Source organism: Talpa europaea, assembly GCF_964194135.1.
Source record: "Talpa europaea genome assembly, chromosome: 8".
Taxonomy (NCBI): Eukaryota; Metazoa; Chordata; class Mammalia; order Eulipotyphla; family Talpidae; genus Talpa; species Talpa europaea.
Window position 1 is genome coordinate 75,475,258 of NC_140075.1, and position 17,485 is coordinate 75,492,742.

A 17,485-nucleotide genomic window follows, 5' to 3' on the forward strand; every position below is an offset into this window, starting at 1 on the left:
GAAAAGCACTTAGGCATTTATCTGCCTCTCCTTCCACTTGTACATTATAAAGATTACTATCATTGCTACAAATAAAAATAACAGTTACTTCTAAACATTTGGGGTTGATTAATCTTACATAGTTATTATGATAGGTCTTTATATTTTAATTTTTACTTTAAAAATTACTCTATGAAATGTGAATTAATAATATCCCATTATACAAATGAAGAGATTTTTCTTATAATGACAATAAGAATGGTTTAAAGCAAGAATGCTGAATATTTTATGCATTTGAAAATCATTCTACTAGAGTAGTACTACTTAAAATGTGATCCCTGAAACTTGGGAGGGACCATCAGGTCAAAACTTATTTCCAAATAATTTTCACACATTATTTGCCCTTTTTTATTGTGCGGTCAGTTACACTGATAACGAAATAGTAATGGTGATTAAAACTGCAGGTTCCAATGCATGAGTCAAAGCAAGGGCAGCAATCTATACCGCTTACTACTATGCATTTAAAGAAAAACAAAACAAACAGCAAAGAAACAAGAATGAGTAAAAACTAGTTTCACTTTAGAATGTCCTAATGAAGTAACAAAATATATTACTTTTATTTATTCTCAACCAGTGAATGCATGTCATTTTAATATTATCTGTGATGATATAAGGAATGTGCATAAAGAACTTCTGGTACATACTGAACAGTGATGGTTTTCTCAAAAAAAATAACATAAGTAAATGTTCTAAGTGTTAAGTGTCGAGTCCTAAGTGTCCTGGCTACTTGTTTTTATGTAACATGTTTCCTGAAAGAATGACAGATAAACTATAATTTTTAAGATTTCAGTAATTTACTGATATTTTATTGAAAATAATGAACTTACCCCATTAAGAAAAACAAATGAGAGCAGTTTTTGCCAGTGATTAAAGTTGAACTTCTAAGCAAAAATAGAAATTCTGAAAAATTTTAATCCACTTTTATGAATTTGACAGCTCCCTAATACTTAAAATGTTTCTGATGCATTAGTATTTACATTATTAAAATTGATTTTCCAATATTCAACTTTTGGAAAATCTTTCTAATTCAGTTAACTAACATATTTTAAAAAATGACTAGTACATTATGCTACAAATTATGAGCAGGAAAATTATTTATTCAAAATAAAAGATAATATCAACAGATTTTCACATAACAATGTAAGTAAAGTTTATTAATATGACTTCAGATCCTACACTGAAATTAACCTCTAAAAGATCATGACTTGCCAAGTTGTGATAAAGAGAGAAGTGAAATAAGGAATAAATGTTAAAGGAAAATAGTAAGAAGATCATGTATGGTTTTCTTTGAGCAGTTAAGAAATTATTCTTTTTAGGAATAAAATAGATAAAATAATAAAGCTTTTTGCTGTTATTTATAGAGTGAATGTCACAGTAGAAGACGAAGTCACTGCAGAGGAGAAAAACTTTTCAAATAACAAAGCAAACAGAAAGTTACTTGCTCATTCCCCCCAGCCTCATATAGTATACATTTTTTGATGTCATCTTGGTTCTAGGTAATAGTACCTACTTTACTGTTTTATTGAATAATGCCCTAGTTTGTCTTTTATATATTTTATATGAATTTATTTCTAAATTCCAAATGAGATATATTTTCAGAAAGAGTTGAAATATACTTTATACTTTCTATGCAACTTAAAATTTTCCATGTTTCTGGGTCTACTTGAAGAACACATTTAACATAGAAGGACTCATGTGAAAGTCAAAATATGAAAAAGAAATTGTCCCCAAATTAGAAAAAATCATTAATATGGTTTCCTTAACTAGTTTCCAAAACAATGGATATATGATTTTCAAATGTTACATACTGTATTCGTTTTATATTTTGGATATATAACACAAAAATTAGAAAGCTAAATAATATATTTGTCATAGGACAAAGAAGTAATTGTGAGTGTCCTTTATAATTACAGGAAACAAGGCATATATGTTTGTAAACTATGTATAGAGCTATAATGAAATATCAGACTGAGTCATGCTGAGTGTAGCAAGGAAATAGAAAAATAACATATGATTATAATTTGGCAACTCCAGGGTAGACCATCCCTATATTCATTCTAGCAATATTTCCTGTAAATGAAATCAAAGATTACAGAAACATTAAATATTGACCTCTTAGGCTGTTCAGTATCAGATAGCTTTGAGGCCAGTGACCAAATTAGAAATGATTTGTAAGCCATTATTTTAATTTAACTCCAGAAATTTTATTGAGTATAACTTCAGCTTTGGGAATGCTTTCTCAAGTTTGAGATTTTTTGGTAGAAATGTTTTTCATTTGTAATCTATGACAGTCATCAAAAATGATTTTTGGACTTCATAAATATCACATAATGATAAAATTTAAAAATGGAATAACTTTGTTTTACCTTGAATTATAAACTCGAGTACATTCAATTACCTATATTTTTTAAATGCTAATTTATTTTCTAACAAATTTTCAAATAGTGATAAGAAAAAGATATTTCATTGCTTGATACATAATGCTATTTCATTTAATATCATTTCTTACAAAGGTCATACCATCATTTATACTTACTTCTTCGTTGAATAGTTAGAAACATGGAATCTGAGATGAATAAAGAGAATTGTGTAAGTTGCAAAGTTTATCTCAAACTATAGCTCAGTACTAGCGCATAGTAATTACATTTCTTTAAACATTTTCCTGTATCATTAAAGAATTGTTATCTCTTAAAAAAATCATATTGATCATATTTTCCTTTCATATAGTCTGAATGTAGAAAACATATTTTTTTATTATTCTGTTTTAAATTACCTACATGCAACTTAAAAGGGTTCAGTAACTTATACCTGAACAATGGAATAATTATAAGTTAATGTTTATTTTTGGCAAAAATGCTGTAAAATATATTTTTTTCTAATCCTTTCAACTCTATACAAAGAGATGGTATAATTCTCATTGGATAGGCATGGAACAAAAGTCCAGAGCATTATATGAACTGATCATTTCAAAACTTTATTATATACCATAGGTATCTTTTTTCAGACATTGTTTGATTTTTAGATTTTATGTTTGATTCACCAAACAGTAGTTTCTTATTCTTTTACAATTATTAACAACTTCTTATTATGAGGAAATAGTTCCCTGAATTTGAGAAATATAAAATCACATAGGAAGGATATATACACTCACAGGCACTGAGGTCTAAGTCTGTTCAATAAACTCGGTCTCTGGGTCACTTGTATCAGAATTACCCTGTGTGCTTGCAAAAATTGAGACCCTAGCTCCAAAGAATGAGGATCTAAGAAGGAAGTTGATGAGGTTTATATTTTTACCCTAGGTTTCAGTTGAATTTAATGCACATTAAACGTTTGAGATTCACTGACAATCCTCTGAAATGGCTGAAGGTGCATGTTGTATGAAAACCAGTACGGAATATTGCTCTTTACTGCAGATTAAAACAAAATATCTGCAATGACTGAACTTTGTTTTTTGTGTTTTTTTTTGAAGCAGAATTCAATTTATTGACATTGTCAATCTACCAGCAAGACAGGTCTTTTTTTTTTTTTTTTTTTTACTTGAGATGGTTTCCAATCCGCCATAACGTGCGCCCACACATCTTCACCTCGAAAATGGAGCATCGCAAGCTTTAGTCAGGGTACATTACTCCTTTTTCACTTTCACAATTTTCACACTGCTGCCGGAAGTCTTCTCGGCGCTGGTTTTGAACTCTGACTTGAGAGCATCTCTCACTGCTTTTGCGCAGATCTGGGAGTACCGGATGTAACTGAGCCCCGCCTGCCGCCAGTAGGCCACCATGCTGCCCGGAGCCGCAAGCCGCGAGGACGCGTCAATGTCAGACCGCGAGCCGGCGGCGGCAGGAAAGTCAGGCCGGGGAAGCGGAAGGGGCTGTGCCGCGCCTGCCCACCCCGCCCACCCCGCCCGCCCCGCCCCCAATGACTGAACTTTGAATGAGAATAATTTTTCAACTTTCCAGATGAAGAAATGATCTAAAATATCCAAATTATATGCCTTCAAAAAATAGGCTTTCTGGGAGTTAGAATTCAGCCTTAACTTTTTAGATGGATCTTCTTATTGTTTTTCTAAAACAATGACAATGATTTTTGAAAATTCTTTTTTTTTTTTTTTTTTGTGGGACCCTCGCTGGCATCTGGGGAACGAACTGGTGCTGCAGCCTCGCAGCCCAGCGCTCAACTGCTGTGCCACCAGGGGAGGCCACGATTTTTGAAAATTCTATGGACTTTTTTTTCTGTGTTAAATATTATCAAAGGGAAATATTCTAGAATTAAGGTGGCCATATTTATTTTTTATAGTGTTCAGCTAATTTTCAGACTCTTGAGAAAACTAATGAAACTGAAATTCATAAGAATTTAGTCACGAAGAACTCTTGTTTAGAATTCTGAGAGACGGGCCTCCTTGGTGGCTCAAGGGGTTAAGCAACACACTATGAAGCAATCTGCAGCCTCTGCAGCACGAGTTCGATCCCAGGCCTGCCAGGAAGCAACCCACATGGCACAGCAGACCTCTCCTGTCTCACCCGCTGCTCCCCTCAATAGTGTATTTCAGTGAGGCTGCCTGTTCTGTTCCCCACTCTGTTTCTGGTGAATCCTTTCACACACACACATACACACACACACACACACACACACCCGCATCTCTGGCCTGTGCCCCAGCTCTTGTATGCATAAATAAATAAATAATAAACAATTCTGAGAGAGGACATAAGCTAGCATTTTCCCCATAGGATCCTTAGTTTAGAAGGTCATAAAGAGGCTGCTTATTATTTTAATGTTTTTTTGTAATTTATGCATATAAGAGCTGAGTACAGGCCAGAGGTGTGGGGGTGGGTCGTGGTGTGAGAGGATTCACCAGAGACAGAATGAGAAGCGGAACAGACAGAGTGACTGAAATACACTGCTGAGGGGAGCAGCTGGCAAGTCAGGAGAGGTCTGCTGCACCATGTGGGTAGCTTCCTGGTTAGGGATCGAATGAGCACCACAGAGGTTGTGTCTTAACCCCTTGTGCCACCAGGGAGGCCCCTGCTTATTATTTAAAAGTTCCCTTTCCTGTTCTTTTCACCATCAACTAGGCCCCATTTGCTATCCTTCCGTGTTACTGGTATCATCTGGAAACTGAGTTCTAACCAAGGAAATGGGAAAGAAAGGGGTGTTTGCCACTTGCAGCCCAGAATTCAAAACTTCCCTCCCCTCTTTGTCCATACCTGCACCCATGCTCCTCCATGCTCTTGTCCTCTTTTGTCTGATCAAAAAGAAACCAACAGAACTAACTTGTAAGACACCTAATGAAGATTTCCTAGGTTGCCACTAACCGTTTTTCTGTTCTATGAACTTAAAGGAAAAAAAAAATACTTTGTGTTTAAGTCTTCATAATTTTAGGGACCTATTAAAGCAACCTAGCCTACAATTAATGATACAAAGAAGTAAAGTAATTTAATGTTTGTTGCAGATACCTAAATTTAGCCATCAGTATTTTGGTATGAAAATGAATAAGGAATCATTAAAGTGTATTTACACATTTTAAGGAAAAAAATATGCAATTTAACTTTTCAGAATCACATGGTCTTTTTATGCAGAAATAGCCAATATATTAAAAGATATTACACAGAATCTCTATAGACATAAATTCTCTTTTGCTGAATTATTTGAACAACTTCACAATGATGGGAGTTTGTGAAATCAGTCTTCTTGATTATAACTACTTCACTAAATCTCAAAGAATCTTACAGCCTGATGTGAACATTTGCTAAAGCTGAATTGCCAAATTGCTATATAGAGCTCTCAGATGTCTAAACATACTTTTCAAATATCCCTTGAGTCCTTTGACTAAAGGATATTTTGATTTTGTGTGTCACCTTTCAAAACAGATTCATCTCTTCCCTTGGCATCTATGGTAGTTAATAATTCATCCTGGTCCCCATCTGCAGGGACCATGGACTAGGTGCCCTTCTTTAGTATTTCACAAATAACCTTTCTAGAGAATCACATTACAGTTCTTCTTGTGACCAGGCTTATCTTTTGAATAGATAAAACATAATTTTAAAGAGCAAAACCAGCTTTAGCTTTTTAAAGAAGATCAATTTAATTTTATTTATTTATTTTTTTAAAGATTTATTTCTGCATACAATAACTGAGTGCTGGCCAGAGGTGTGAGGGTGAGAGAATTCAGCAGAGACAGAGTGGGGAGCTGAACAGCTGGATCTACTGAAATACACTGCTGAGAGGAGCAGTAGGCAAGACAAGAGTCTCGCTGTACTGTGTACTGTGTACTGTGTGAGTCACTTCCCTGGCCGGGTATCTAGCCTGTGGATGGCTTCACAGTGCTGTGCTTAACCCCTTATGCCAACAGGGAGGCCCTCAATCTAATTTTAAAACGCAGCTCCCTCTTATCTTCACTAGCCATCTTCTCTTACCTAGTTTATATAAGTAAACAGATAACTATATCCTTAAATCAAGATTATCCAGTCGCCTCTAATCATGATGACCACAAAAACCTTGGGGCAAGCATTACAGCAAATCAAAAACCACCAAGTACTAGAAAAAAACATTTATTTGTAGGGAAGGAAAAAAAAATGTTTTAAGATTATTTTTAAAAATATGTATGAATGTAATTAAAGTGCAGTGTATTTATATGTAAAAATAACATACTGATGATAGTGATGTATCTTTTAGAACAACTTACACAGCCATTAAAATGGGTTCAGTGTATAATGGTAAAAAATAAATAAGGGGCCTCCCCTGGTGGCTCAGTGGTTGAGCGCTGGGTTGCGAAGCTGCCCGCAGCCTCTGTGGCGCGGGTTCGATCCCCGGCTGCCCCCAACCACCAGAGGAGGGTCCCACATGGCGCGCAGACCTCTCCTGCTGCTCGCTGCTCCCCTCAGCAGTGTACTTCGGTCCTTCTGCCTGCTCTGCTCCCTGCTCTGGCTCTGGTGAATTCTCTCACCCTCCTGCGCTTCTGACTGTACCCAGTGCTTGTACAAACAAACAAACGAACAAATAAAACAAACAAACAAATAAATAAATACATGCCTCTTTAAAAATAAATAAATAAATAAATAAGGATGTAAGAGTGTTAAATCATTATGTAAAAAAGGAAAAAGATAAATAGCACGAGAATGATGAGAAATATAGTAAATATTCATTATTTGCCATTTGATGACTTGTGGGTAACTTGCTTCTAAGTATGTTTTATGTGATAGGAATTTACTATTTTTATAATCAGTGAAATATTTGAAAGAGACGTGCTTTTCATAAGTTAAAGAAAATTTTCTGAACATAGCTGAACACTTTCGTCACTGTACAAAGGAAATTATCCTCTATTCCTCTGAGTTCTAGACTATAATAATCGAACAAGTGTCAGACGGCTTAATAAAAGAAAAATGTCAGAATGTTTAGTAATGACATGTGTACCACCTGGATATAGGGCAGAGAGACCCAGCATGACTGAGTAACTCCCCATGTAGTTTCAGATACCATCTTTAACTGATCAGCTAAGATAAGGAGGGTGACAGAAAGAATGGGGAAATTGTTATTTACCAGAGATGAGACAAGAAGGCAGACATTAAGTTCTGCCTTCACCATTGTAAAAAAATAAGGAGTTTAGGTTTTCCCCTTATGCCTTTAGTTATAAGCAAGACAAGTTGCCTTGTCTATAAACAAGGAAATGTTTATAAATATCAAAAGCAACTTTCACCCTGCCATTAAAGTCTGTTGTATGAAATAAACCTTTTGCCAAGTAGAACTTTTTTTCCTTATTGTCAATTAAAATTATTTCCAAAGAAAAGTGTAATAATCTTTATCTCTAAATACATATCTGGATTTAAATAATATTTTTTTAATGACTGTATTTGTAAACTAATAGGGTATCCCCAGAAAGTAATCTGCCCTTCTGCTTTAAAGTCATCAAGGCAAATATTTCACATTGGTTAACCACTGGCAGTTTCTGTCATTTAGTTAGCAGGCAGACTGAAACCTCCCCTTTTTAGATAACGCGGTTGCAATTTAACATTGTTAAATCTGCCATCATAGGAAGCTACTGCCACTGTTTCTAAATCCCAATATAAACTGAATGAAAAGAGAATGATGAAAAGCAGTTGTTGGTTCAGTGATTATGTTTCAATAAATGATTAAGCTTTTCCTTTTCCTTACAACACATTTTTATTTATCATCTTTTCTTTCTTATTCATTACACTGTACATATATATTTGGCCTTCCCTTTCCTTTTAAATTTTATAATCTCTCATTTACTATGACCAAGTGTTACCCAGGGACCTCAAACTGTTAAAGGGTACATACTCAAAAGAGATCCAGCCATCTAAGGCACAAATGCAGTGGAAGCAGACTCTTAGTATGAAATATTTTTTTTTAATAGAATTGTACATAGAGAGAAAGAAGAAAGGATTTCAAATGATAGATTCCCAATAAAACTCCCCAAACTACCCATCCCTTTGTGGGCAAACGCTTAGCCAAACAGATGTGTTGTCACTTGAACCACAAAGCTTACCACAGTTGAAGGTACTTTCTGACAGGGAAACATATGGAAGAGGTTAGGCTGCTCTGAGACTGCTGGGACAGGTGAGACTTAAAATAAAGATTCAGCTGGGAACTAGCAGATCTGAACTTTTTTCAGACACAGGGGTGCCTGAGATATAACCTGAAATTTACCTTCTGAAAACTGTCTCCCCAAAAGACAATTAACAAAAATAAATGTTAACTGATTCAATTGTTCATGAATATCAGAATAGGTTAGCTTTCAATGACCTTCCTTAGAATTTACATAGCACTTCAGAGGACTTTTGTATAAATTCTTTTCACCCCTTTGAAATACATGTAAATTTTCTACTAGCCTCTTGCCACTTTTACAACAGGGAATATCTTTCTCAAGGACCTGGAAACCATCTCTATGAAATATAAACATCAAGGAGCTAACACCTCATAATACCTCTATTTCTCAGTCACTGTGGAGGTTAGGGGCCTAATTTCCATGGGCACAAGTCAGCAAACACAGAGGTTTAAGGACAGAGAAAAGTATTTGCAAATTCAAGAATATCTCTACACATTAGACATATCCATATATCAACTTCTCCGAGAATGTCCTCCAGAACTTTTCCATTAGCTGAACTCAGAGCTTAAAAACTCTCTTTTTGTTTTGACAGAGTTGACTTCAGCCTATTTCTTACATTGCAATAGTTTTAAATCTTCCTTGCCTAACTTTGGTGCAACTTTGTTTTGATATGCTAAATATTTATTAGATGCATTTTTTGTCCTTCTAGTTACTACAGGTGACATTTTGCTCACATTTTTCCGTTACTATATAATATATGACACCATTTTTCTAAGAGTTATAACAGTTTCCCCACTGTCCACTACCTGATTCCATAGCAAATGTCACATATTTCAGAATTGTTTATCCCTTGGCAGTGTCCCACATTTAGCACCAATTTCTGGTATGAAATTGTATCAATCAGCTATATCTCCAGTAATGCCACAGAGCAAACTAATGCAAAATTTAGTAGTCGTATACATAACAAGTTTTTATTTTTCTCATCACAGCTTTTGCAAGACAGTTGCAGAGACTGAGTGTTTTGCTACTGCTGTGACTGCTTCAAGATGCACTTTGATTAGGCTTGGCTCTAGTTTCTGCATTAACTCCATGTGCCTTATTCTAGAATCCAACCTGCGTGGCCAGTCGTTAGCCCAGATATGATTTTTCTCAGAAAACTGCCAGAAGTTCAAAAAGAAAGACCAAAATCTCTGTTAGCATCCCACCCATTAACATCAACCAAAGCAAGTTTCAGTCCTGCCTGAAATTAAGAGCTGGGGCAGCACGCTCTGCCTACTGAGAAGCTATGAAAAGGGTACAAATATGTAAGACTTGTGCGGACACCATAGTATGTTTCATAGACAATTACATTCATAGTCACACAGTCAAAGTCCACTGCCCAAAGCTGCAGAAAAACACACCTGCAGTAAACAAGGTGAGGTTGATTTAATTTTTAATGTGTTGCATTGAAGCAGAGCTGAAGGACTGCCTTTTTTAGAAAGGGGAGCTTAAGGTACTCATTATAGGATTTGAGCATGTGATGAGTGATTCTAAGGAGGTTTAGATTAGGGAAATGAGAGACAGTGTTAGAGTGGATGTGGATAGTGCAAAAGAGCAATTGAGAAGCAGCATATAGCATCTTGGTAAATTTTAATCTAGTAGTTGAGTGCAACAGGGATTGAGTTTTTATTGATGAATGTCATCACTCATGCTAATTGGAAGTGGAGGATATTTTGTTATTTTTGTAGTTACAGTGGGTTTTATGCCACTACCTGAGAGGCAGAAGGCATTTGCTGTTTTTTTTTTTTTTAAAAAAAAAGATTTATTTATTTATGTATATAAGAACTGGGGTGTAGGCCAGAGGTGTGGGGGTTGGGAGGATTCACCAGAAAGAGTGGGGAGCAGAACAGGCAGATCTACTGGAATACACTGCTGAGGGGAGGAACGGATAAAACGAGAGGTCTGCTGTGCCATGTGGGTTGTTCCCTGGCCGGCTGGGGATTGCACTCTTGCTGCAGTGGCTGGCTGTAGCTTGATAGCACTGTGTCTTGAACCCCTGCACCACCAGGGCGGCCCTGGCCTTTGCTTCTTTTTAAAATTATTTTATTAAATTCATTCATTTTCTTACATCATTTTTGTACAGTATTTGATATCTTCAGGCAGTCCCCGTAGTTCTCCCACCACCATAGCACCCATGGTCCATCTCCACTGTCTGTCCCTTATGCTCTTCACTTCTCTGTTTTGACCCCCTCCCTCCGCCTCCCCTGCTGTGCATCTCAGATCTATCTAGTTCCTTCAAGGTTGTGGCTGGGGCCTCTGTCTGCTCCTGTGACGATGGTAGCAGGTGCTGGGGGCAGCATGGGCTTTATCTTCTTAAGATAGCTTTGGAGAGGTTTGGAAGACAGTAGGGTCTGTATACCACAAAGGGGGGTCACTTTTTTAAGTCTTAAGTTCTTTTTCCATCCTTTCTTTTTTTGTGAGGGGTGAGGGGGAGGACACCCAGAAAACTGATGAGTGAGGACTCCTCTTGTGTCTGGAACTCCAGGTGACTTCAAACTTAACTTTACTTCTGTCCACATTAGGCCTTTAAAAGTCCATTAAGATTTTTCTTGTTATTTTCATTTCGTCTTCTATTGTTGCCACCTCTTTCTCCCATGCTGTGCTGAAGGTAAAAACAGTTTATCTTAGGAAGGGCTTATTTAACTTTTTGCAATTTAGTTCACCTTTTTGCCTTGAAACCTTGGCTCTCTAATGAGCTCAGCATTATTTTTAATTTTGGAGATTAATAGCTTTTTTCACTGTAGCAGTGTATTATCTCGTGACTTTCTGCATCCTAAACCTCTAGTCTATAGCATCTTATTTTCAGGAAAACAAGTGTCTTAACATTCCATACATTAAATACCATCATCCAATATATCAGTTATTTTTCTTTTTTAAACTGAGTGCTGAATCTCAGGAAGGTTAAGTAATTTGCCTCCTGTTAAACTACTAACATTTGAATTGGCTGGAATGCAAGTTTTCTAAAAGTCCATATAAATTGCTCTCTGCTGTGCTCCCCCAAATTATCTTCCCAAGCACTGCTTCCTCCTTGCATCAGTCCCAGACTAATGATTCTGGGCACACACCCTTTTCCATATTATGTTTTCTGCCATAGAATGATACCAAAGTTTAAAATTTAACATGTCATAGACAATGTTTACATTAGAATCTTATATTATTTCCTTAAAGAGGGTCTCTATAAATGAGTGAGCAAGAGGCTTCGCTAAACCTGGATCTACCTCTGTTGGTGAGTGTTAATTGAGATTACATCTGAATTTTAACTTGGCAATGCTCATACACCCCCTACATAATTATGTTCAATAGCAAGCGCATGCATGAAATATGGAGCTAGTTAGGAGGAGTAATGGTAATAGATATATTAGGTATTTATTTTAGAAGAAAATATATTTCCATTTTAAATGACACACAAATTTACACCTGGAAAGTGAAATCACTGAAGCACAAAGCCACCTTGACATCAGAATGTGTCTTCAATTTTGCTTTAACTATGATAGAATTACTTCTTAAATGATGGATCTTTTAATGCTTTTAGTCAAATTTACTCAATGGAGCAGTCACAGCCTAGTTAAAAAAAGAATTGTCAAGTGAGGCACTATAGATGTTATGAGAATATTTTGTAAAAGAAGAGTTGAAGCAAGGTGATCCATCTTGGATCTCCCTTTCAGCAGGTAATGCTATTATAGCCCTGTCTCCTTATAATAGAGATGCCTTTTCTAAATGAGAAATAGCATCACAAAGAAGTAAGAGGTTCTGTATGATCCCTAACAATGACTGCCTCATTCTATGTGTTTAATGATGCCTGTAGGAAAGCTTACTTACTCTGACAAGATATTTCCATCAGTATCCTTGAGTTGAACAGAATAAAAAGGATGAGGAGAACTTGCCTGAAGAGTGAAGATCATGTCCTTAAGTGGTTGCTTCTTATATGACATTTTAAAATTGCGTATTCCATTGCTATAATTTTCAGCAGACATTGTATATATCTAGAAAAGAAGTAAAGTGATTTCTTCAAAACCATTACATTTCATTTATCCATAGACAACTGTTTTATCACAAATTCCCATTTTAATGATTTCCATAGGCTGCCATATCAATAGCATTAAATCGCCAGATACTAAAAAATACATAAAATGCCCTTATGAAGTGAAGACCTGTACCCTTTGTAAAATAGACTAAACCATATTACAAAAAATTTTCCCTTTTTATTTAAAAATGCTATGAATATGGATATATACTGTTCTTCAACAAATTTTCATTCACTAATTAGAACATCTGTTAATGATTATGGATAAAATGTGTATTGTCTGAATTATTTCTGTTATTTGACAATTGGTAATTATGTAATTTCACAATTACTTGTATATCTATTTACCTTGGATTCTGCTTTATGAAACACCTTTTCCTACTTATCTATCTACATCTATCTATCAATCACCTATGTGCCTATTTATATTTTATATTGTGGAATCACATAATCCTATTTTGTTCATTAGCTCATTGTGTTTTAATTCATTACTGATAATATTTTGGGATGTTTGGGTAAAGAACATTTTCTTAATTGTTGCTCCAAATTTGGATTGTAGGAGTTTCATTTCTTTTTGTTGCTCCTATTCTTCTTTGAATGCTTTCTTGGCACATATCCATTGTAGGTATCTATTTTGGGAAGGATGAATCCATGAAGGGCTCCATGATAGTCTCCTTGCCACTTAATGGCTGACTAGCTTCATCCATGACTGGGCCTCATATAAAGGACTCAGCATGCTTTCTGCTACCAGTAGATTAGACATGCATAGTGGCTAGATAATTATTAAAGGCAACTAGTCCATATATTTAATTCAACATATAGTCTCATCATTCGTCCATTTATCCAATACTGAGAGGTCAAGGGAAGAGGCTTTCTTATATTCCAAGCATGAAAGACATTTGCCTCATTATTGAAAACTTGTATTAGCTTCCATTTGCTATAATAAATTACCACAAACTTAGTAGCTTAAAAATATCTTTACTTTCTTAAAGTTCTGGAAACCAATCCAGGAGAGAATTCTTCATTGCCCCTTCCAACTTCTTGTATCTTTTTGCATTCCTTGGCTTCCTTGCTTGTGACCACATCACTCAAATTTCTGCCTCTATTTTCACATTGCTGCCACTGCTCCTTCTATGTGTCTCTCCTTTGTGTGTCTTCATCAGTCCAATCCCCTTTGAATTCAGGGCTGAGCTGGATAATCCAGAATTATCTCATCTCATAATCTCAACATCTTTAATTTATTTCTATTTGTAACTACCATTTCCCCGCAAAAAGTAACAATCTCAGGCTCCAGGAATTTACAAGGATTCATTCAGAATATGGCACCTGGCAAGCATAAAACCTTCATGGATGAAGTACCCACATATCATCCATCTGTTATAAAAACTAAATTAATTGCATACTGATAACACCATTTCAGTGAAACTGTTTTAAAAACTCAACAACAAAAATAGAAAACATGGACAGTATTACAGTCCCTATCCTACATTATTGCATATTTGATATATAGCACAAATTGAATGACATCCTAAAGTTTTGACTGTCACTGAGCAGCAAACTCATTATGATTGTTTTTCTTCCTTGCTTGGAAATAGTACTGTTTTACAAAAAAATTAGTAATGCCAAACCTAGTATAAGTTATGATCCAATGATAGTATCACTGTAAGATTTATAGATAAATATTTACAGCAACAATATCACAAACAAGTATTTTATGTTTTTTATATAAATGCTTAAATATATTTATTTATAAGGGGTCATTTAATTTTCATCAAGTATAATCATGTACTGGTTTCCCAGTTGTCATGATTATTATAGGAAATTCATCACCAACATTAAATCATAATATAATTTTGTAACCTGTCTTAGATGGGAACATATTCATTTTGTCCATTCATTAAGATATATTTATGCCCTTTCCTAAAACATTGATGGGGGATTTGCATTTTAAAATTAATGCCTTTTGAAATAGGTTTATGAGGTAAATATCATCATTCCAACATTTCTGACTTAAATTAAAATTCCTCTACCAATAATTAATTGGTTTCTCACAGTCATGTAAAGAAAAATAAAATTCTACAATTTTTCAAATTGAGTCATTTAAAATGTGTGGATTGATTTTTAGGAAAGTATATATAGTCTTATTGTACAACCTTGGCTCTTTCTCCTAAAAGTCACAAGAGCAAAGAACATTATAATGAGAACTGGAAAGAAGACAAATATTCAGGGTCTTTTTTTTTTTTAAACTTTTTTTTCTTTTTTCTTTAAGATTTATTTATTTATTTATGCAAGCACTGGATACAGTCAGAAGCTCAGGAGGGTGAGAGAATTCACCAGAGCCAGAGCGGGGAGCAGAGCAGGCAGAAGGACCGAAGTACACTGCTGAGGGGAGCAGCGGGCGGCAGGAGAGGTTTGCGCGCCGTGTGGGACCCTCCTCTGGTGGCCGGGGAGCAGCCGGGGATCGAACCAGTGCTGCAGAGGCTGCGGGCAGCTTCGCAACCCAGCGCTCAACCGCTGCGCCACCGGCGAAGCCCATATTCAGGGTCTTTTAGAAGTTGTTTGTTTTATGAGATAGTGTCTTGCCTCATAAAGAAAATGAGCCAGAGCAAATTCATGGAAGAGCTCAGTGAATTTCTCAACAACAGAAATCCACTGGAAATATATGAAAATTGGATTTTCCCCTTCAGTTTTCAACATAATGTGGAGAATGTGAAGTTTTATGATGTTTAAGTCCTATTTACTTATGTAAGTGTGCAGTAGTTGTTAGGAGCATATTGACTTTGCTCCAAAACTCTTAGGTTCAGATTCCAACTTTGAGAGTTCACTTACTCAGTGACTTTGGGCAAGAGTAACTAATTTCTCTCAGCCTCAGTTACCTAATTTGTAAAAATGAGGTTGCGCTTAAGTTTGACAAAGTAGCTATATGTAACTTGTGATGCACTGCACCATATAAAAACAATAAATTGTGAAAATACAACTAAAAACAATAAATTGTGAAAATACAACTAAAACTATTTTTACTATCTCACCTCTTCAAGGTCTTTGCTCATATTGCCACTTCTGTGGGAATATTCTGATCTTCTTGTTTATATGTATGAGTTTTTTTTTTCACTTTCCAACTGATTCTTATTATCATTTACCATGTAAACTGTAAAAGTAATTATTTTTTAATTAATTGTTTAATTTTATGTATATTCCCGATTAAAATTGCAGGGTTTTTTTAAAAGATTTATTTTATTCATTCATACAAGCAATGGGTACAGTCAGAAGCGCGGGTGGTGAGAGAATTCACCAGAGCCAGAGCGGGGAGCAGAACAGGCAGACTGATGAACTACACTGCTGAGGGGAGAGCAGGCGGCAGGAGAGGTCTGCGTGCCATGTGGGGCCCTCACCCGGCAGCCGGGGATAGAACCAGCGCTGCAGAGGCTGCGGGCAGCTTCGCAGCCCAGCGCTCAACCGCTGCGCCACCGGGGAGGCCCTAAAATTGCAGTTCTTTGAGAGAGGAATTTTATCTTCCAAGTTAGCTACAATTTTCCCAGTGGCTAGATTTTAGATAGGAGTAAAAGTCATGTTAAGAGTATATGCAAACACCTGCACCCCTATGTTTATATCAGCACTATTTATAATAGCTAAGCTTTGGAAACAACCCAAATGCCCAAAAATAGATGACTGGATCAAGAAGATGTGGTACATATATACCATGGAATGATACTCAGCATTCAAAAAAGATAAACACATGCAATTTGCAGCAACATGGATGGCACTGGAAGGGATCATGCTCAGCGAAATAAGCCAGAAAGAAAAGGAAAAATACCGGATGGTCTCACTCATAGCAGGAATCTAGAAAACTTAAATAAGGGACTAGGAAAAAGAATAACTATAAGAAAGAAATATCAAAATCAACAAACAATTATGAACCAGAGACACTCTATGGGGGTGGGGGGCGGGGAAAGGAGGGCTTGGGGTCAAAATAAGGGGGTTGTAATTGTATGGGGAATATAAAAATAAAATTTAAATAAAAAAGTATATGCAAATTAGTTTTGAATGAAATACTGATATTTTTAAGCTATTGGGGATATCAATATTTAACAAGAGTTTTAGAGACCAGGAGACAGTCATTTCACATATAAAAATTAAATCTTAGTACCCATCTGAGTAAAAGAATTACATAAAATCTAAAGGAAATTTAGTGGTAGAACAAAGCCTGTCCTCTGATGCCCAGCAATAACAATAATCTGTTAAAACCATGGTTTGTTGAGGATCCATTACATGACAACTACTATAACTGATGTGTTAAATATTGTGGATAAATTTAATTCTTACAATGAAGTTAAAAGAGTTATGATTTTCCTCATTTTTATATCATTTTAGAAGCTCACAGTCTATGTAGTTTCTCTATATTTGCCTCCAAGTTTTCTCTTACTATGCTGACACATTCTTCATTTCTCTTGGTCATCAGCTTTCTTCTGTCAAAAGGTAATCATCGGGGCCTCCCCAGTGGTGCAGCAGGTTAAGCGCAGCGCTGTGGAGCCTGCAGCCTCTGCAGCCTCTGCAGCACAGGTTCAATTCCCAGCCGGCCAGGGAGATACGCACATGGTGCAGCAGACCTCTCCTGTCTCACCCGCTGCTCCCCCTCAGCAGTGTATTTCAGTCCTTCTGCCTGTTCTGCTCTCTACTCTGTCTCTGTTTTATTCTCTCACCCTCCCATGTCTCTGGCCTGTACCTCAGTTCTTGTATAAATAAATAAATCTTAAAAAAAAAATTCTCAAAAGATAATCTCCAGTTAATCACAGAATCTGCCATTCCATCTTTCCTGAAATTCT

General features: G+C 36.0%; 1 protein-coding gene across 1 annotated transcript; it reads right to left on the bottom strand.

Moving 5' to 3' along the window:
• Window positions 1-3,311: 3,311 nt before the first annotated feature.
• Window positions 3,312-4,269, bottom strand: LOC311175659 (ATP synthase subunit epsilon, mitochondrial-like). Its single transcript, XM_084240633.1, has one exon. It carries the CDS (start codon window positions 3,815-3,817, stop codon window positions 3,662-3,664), a length of 156 nt encoding a protein of 51 aa, XP_084096759.1. The 5' UTR covers window positions 3,818-4,269; the 3' UTR covers window positions 3,312-3,661.
• Between the last annotated feature and the right edge of the window lie 13,216 nt (window positions 4,270-17,485).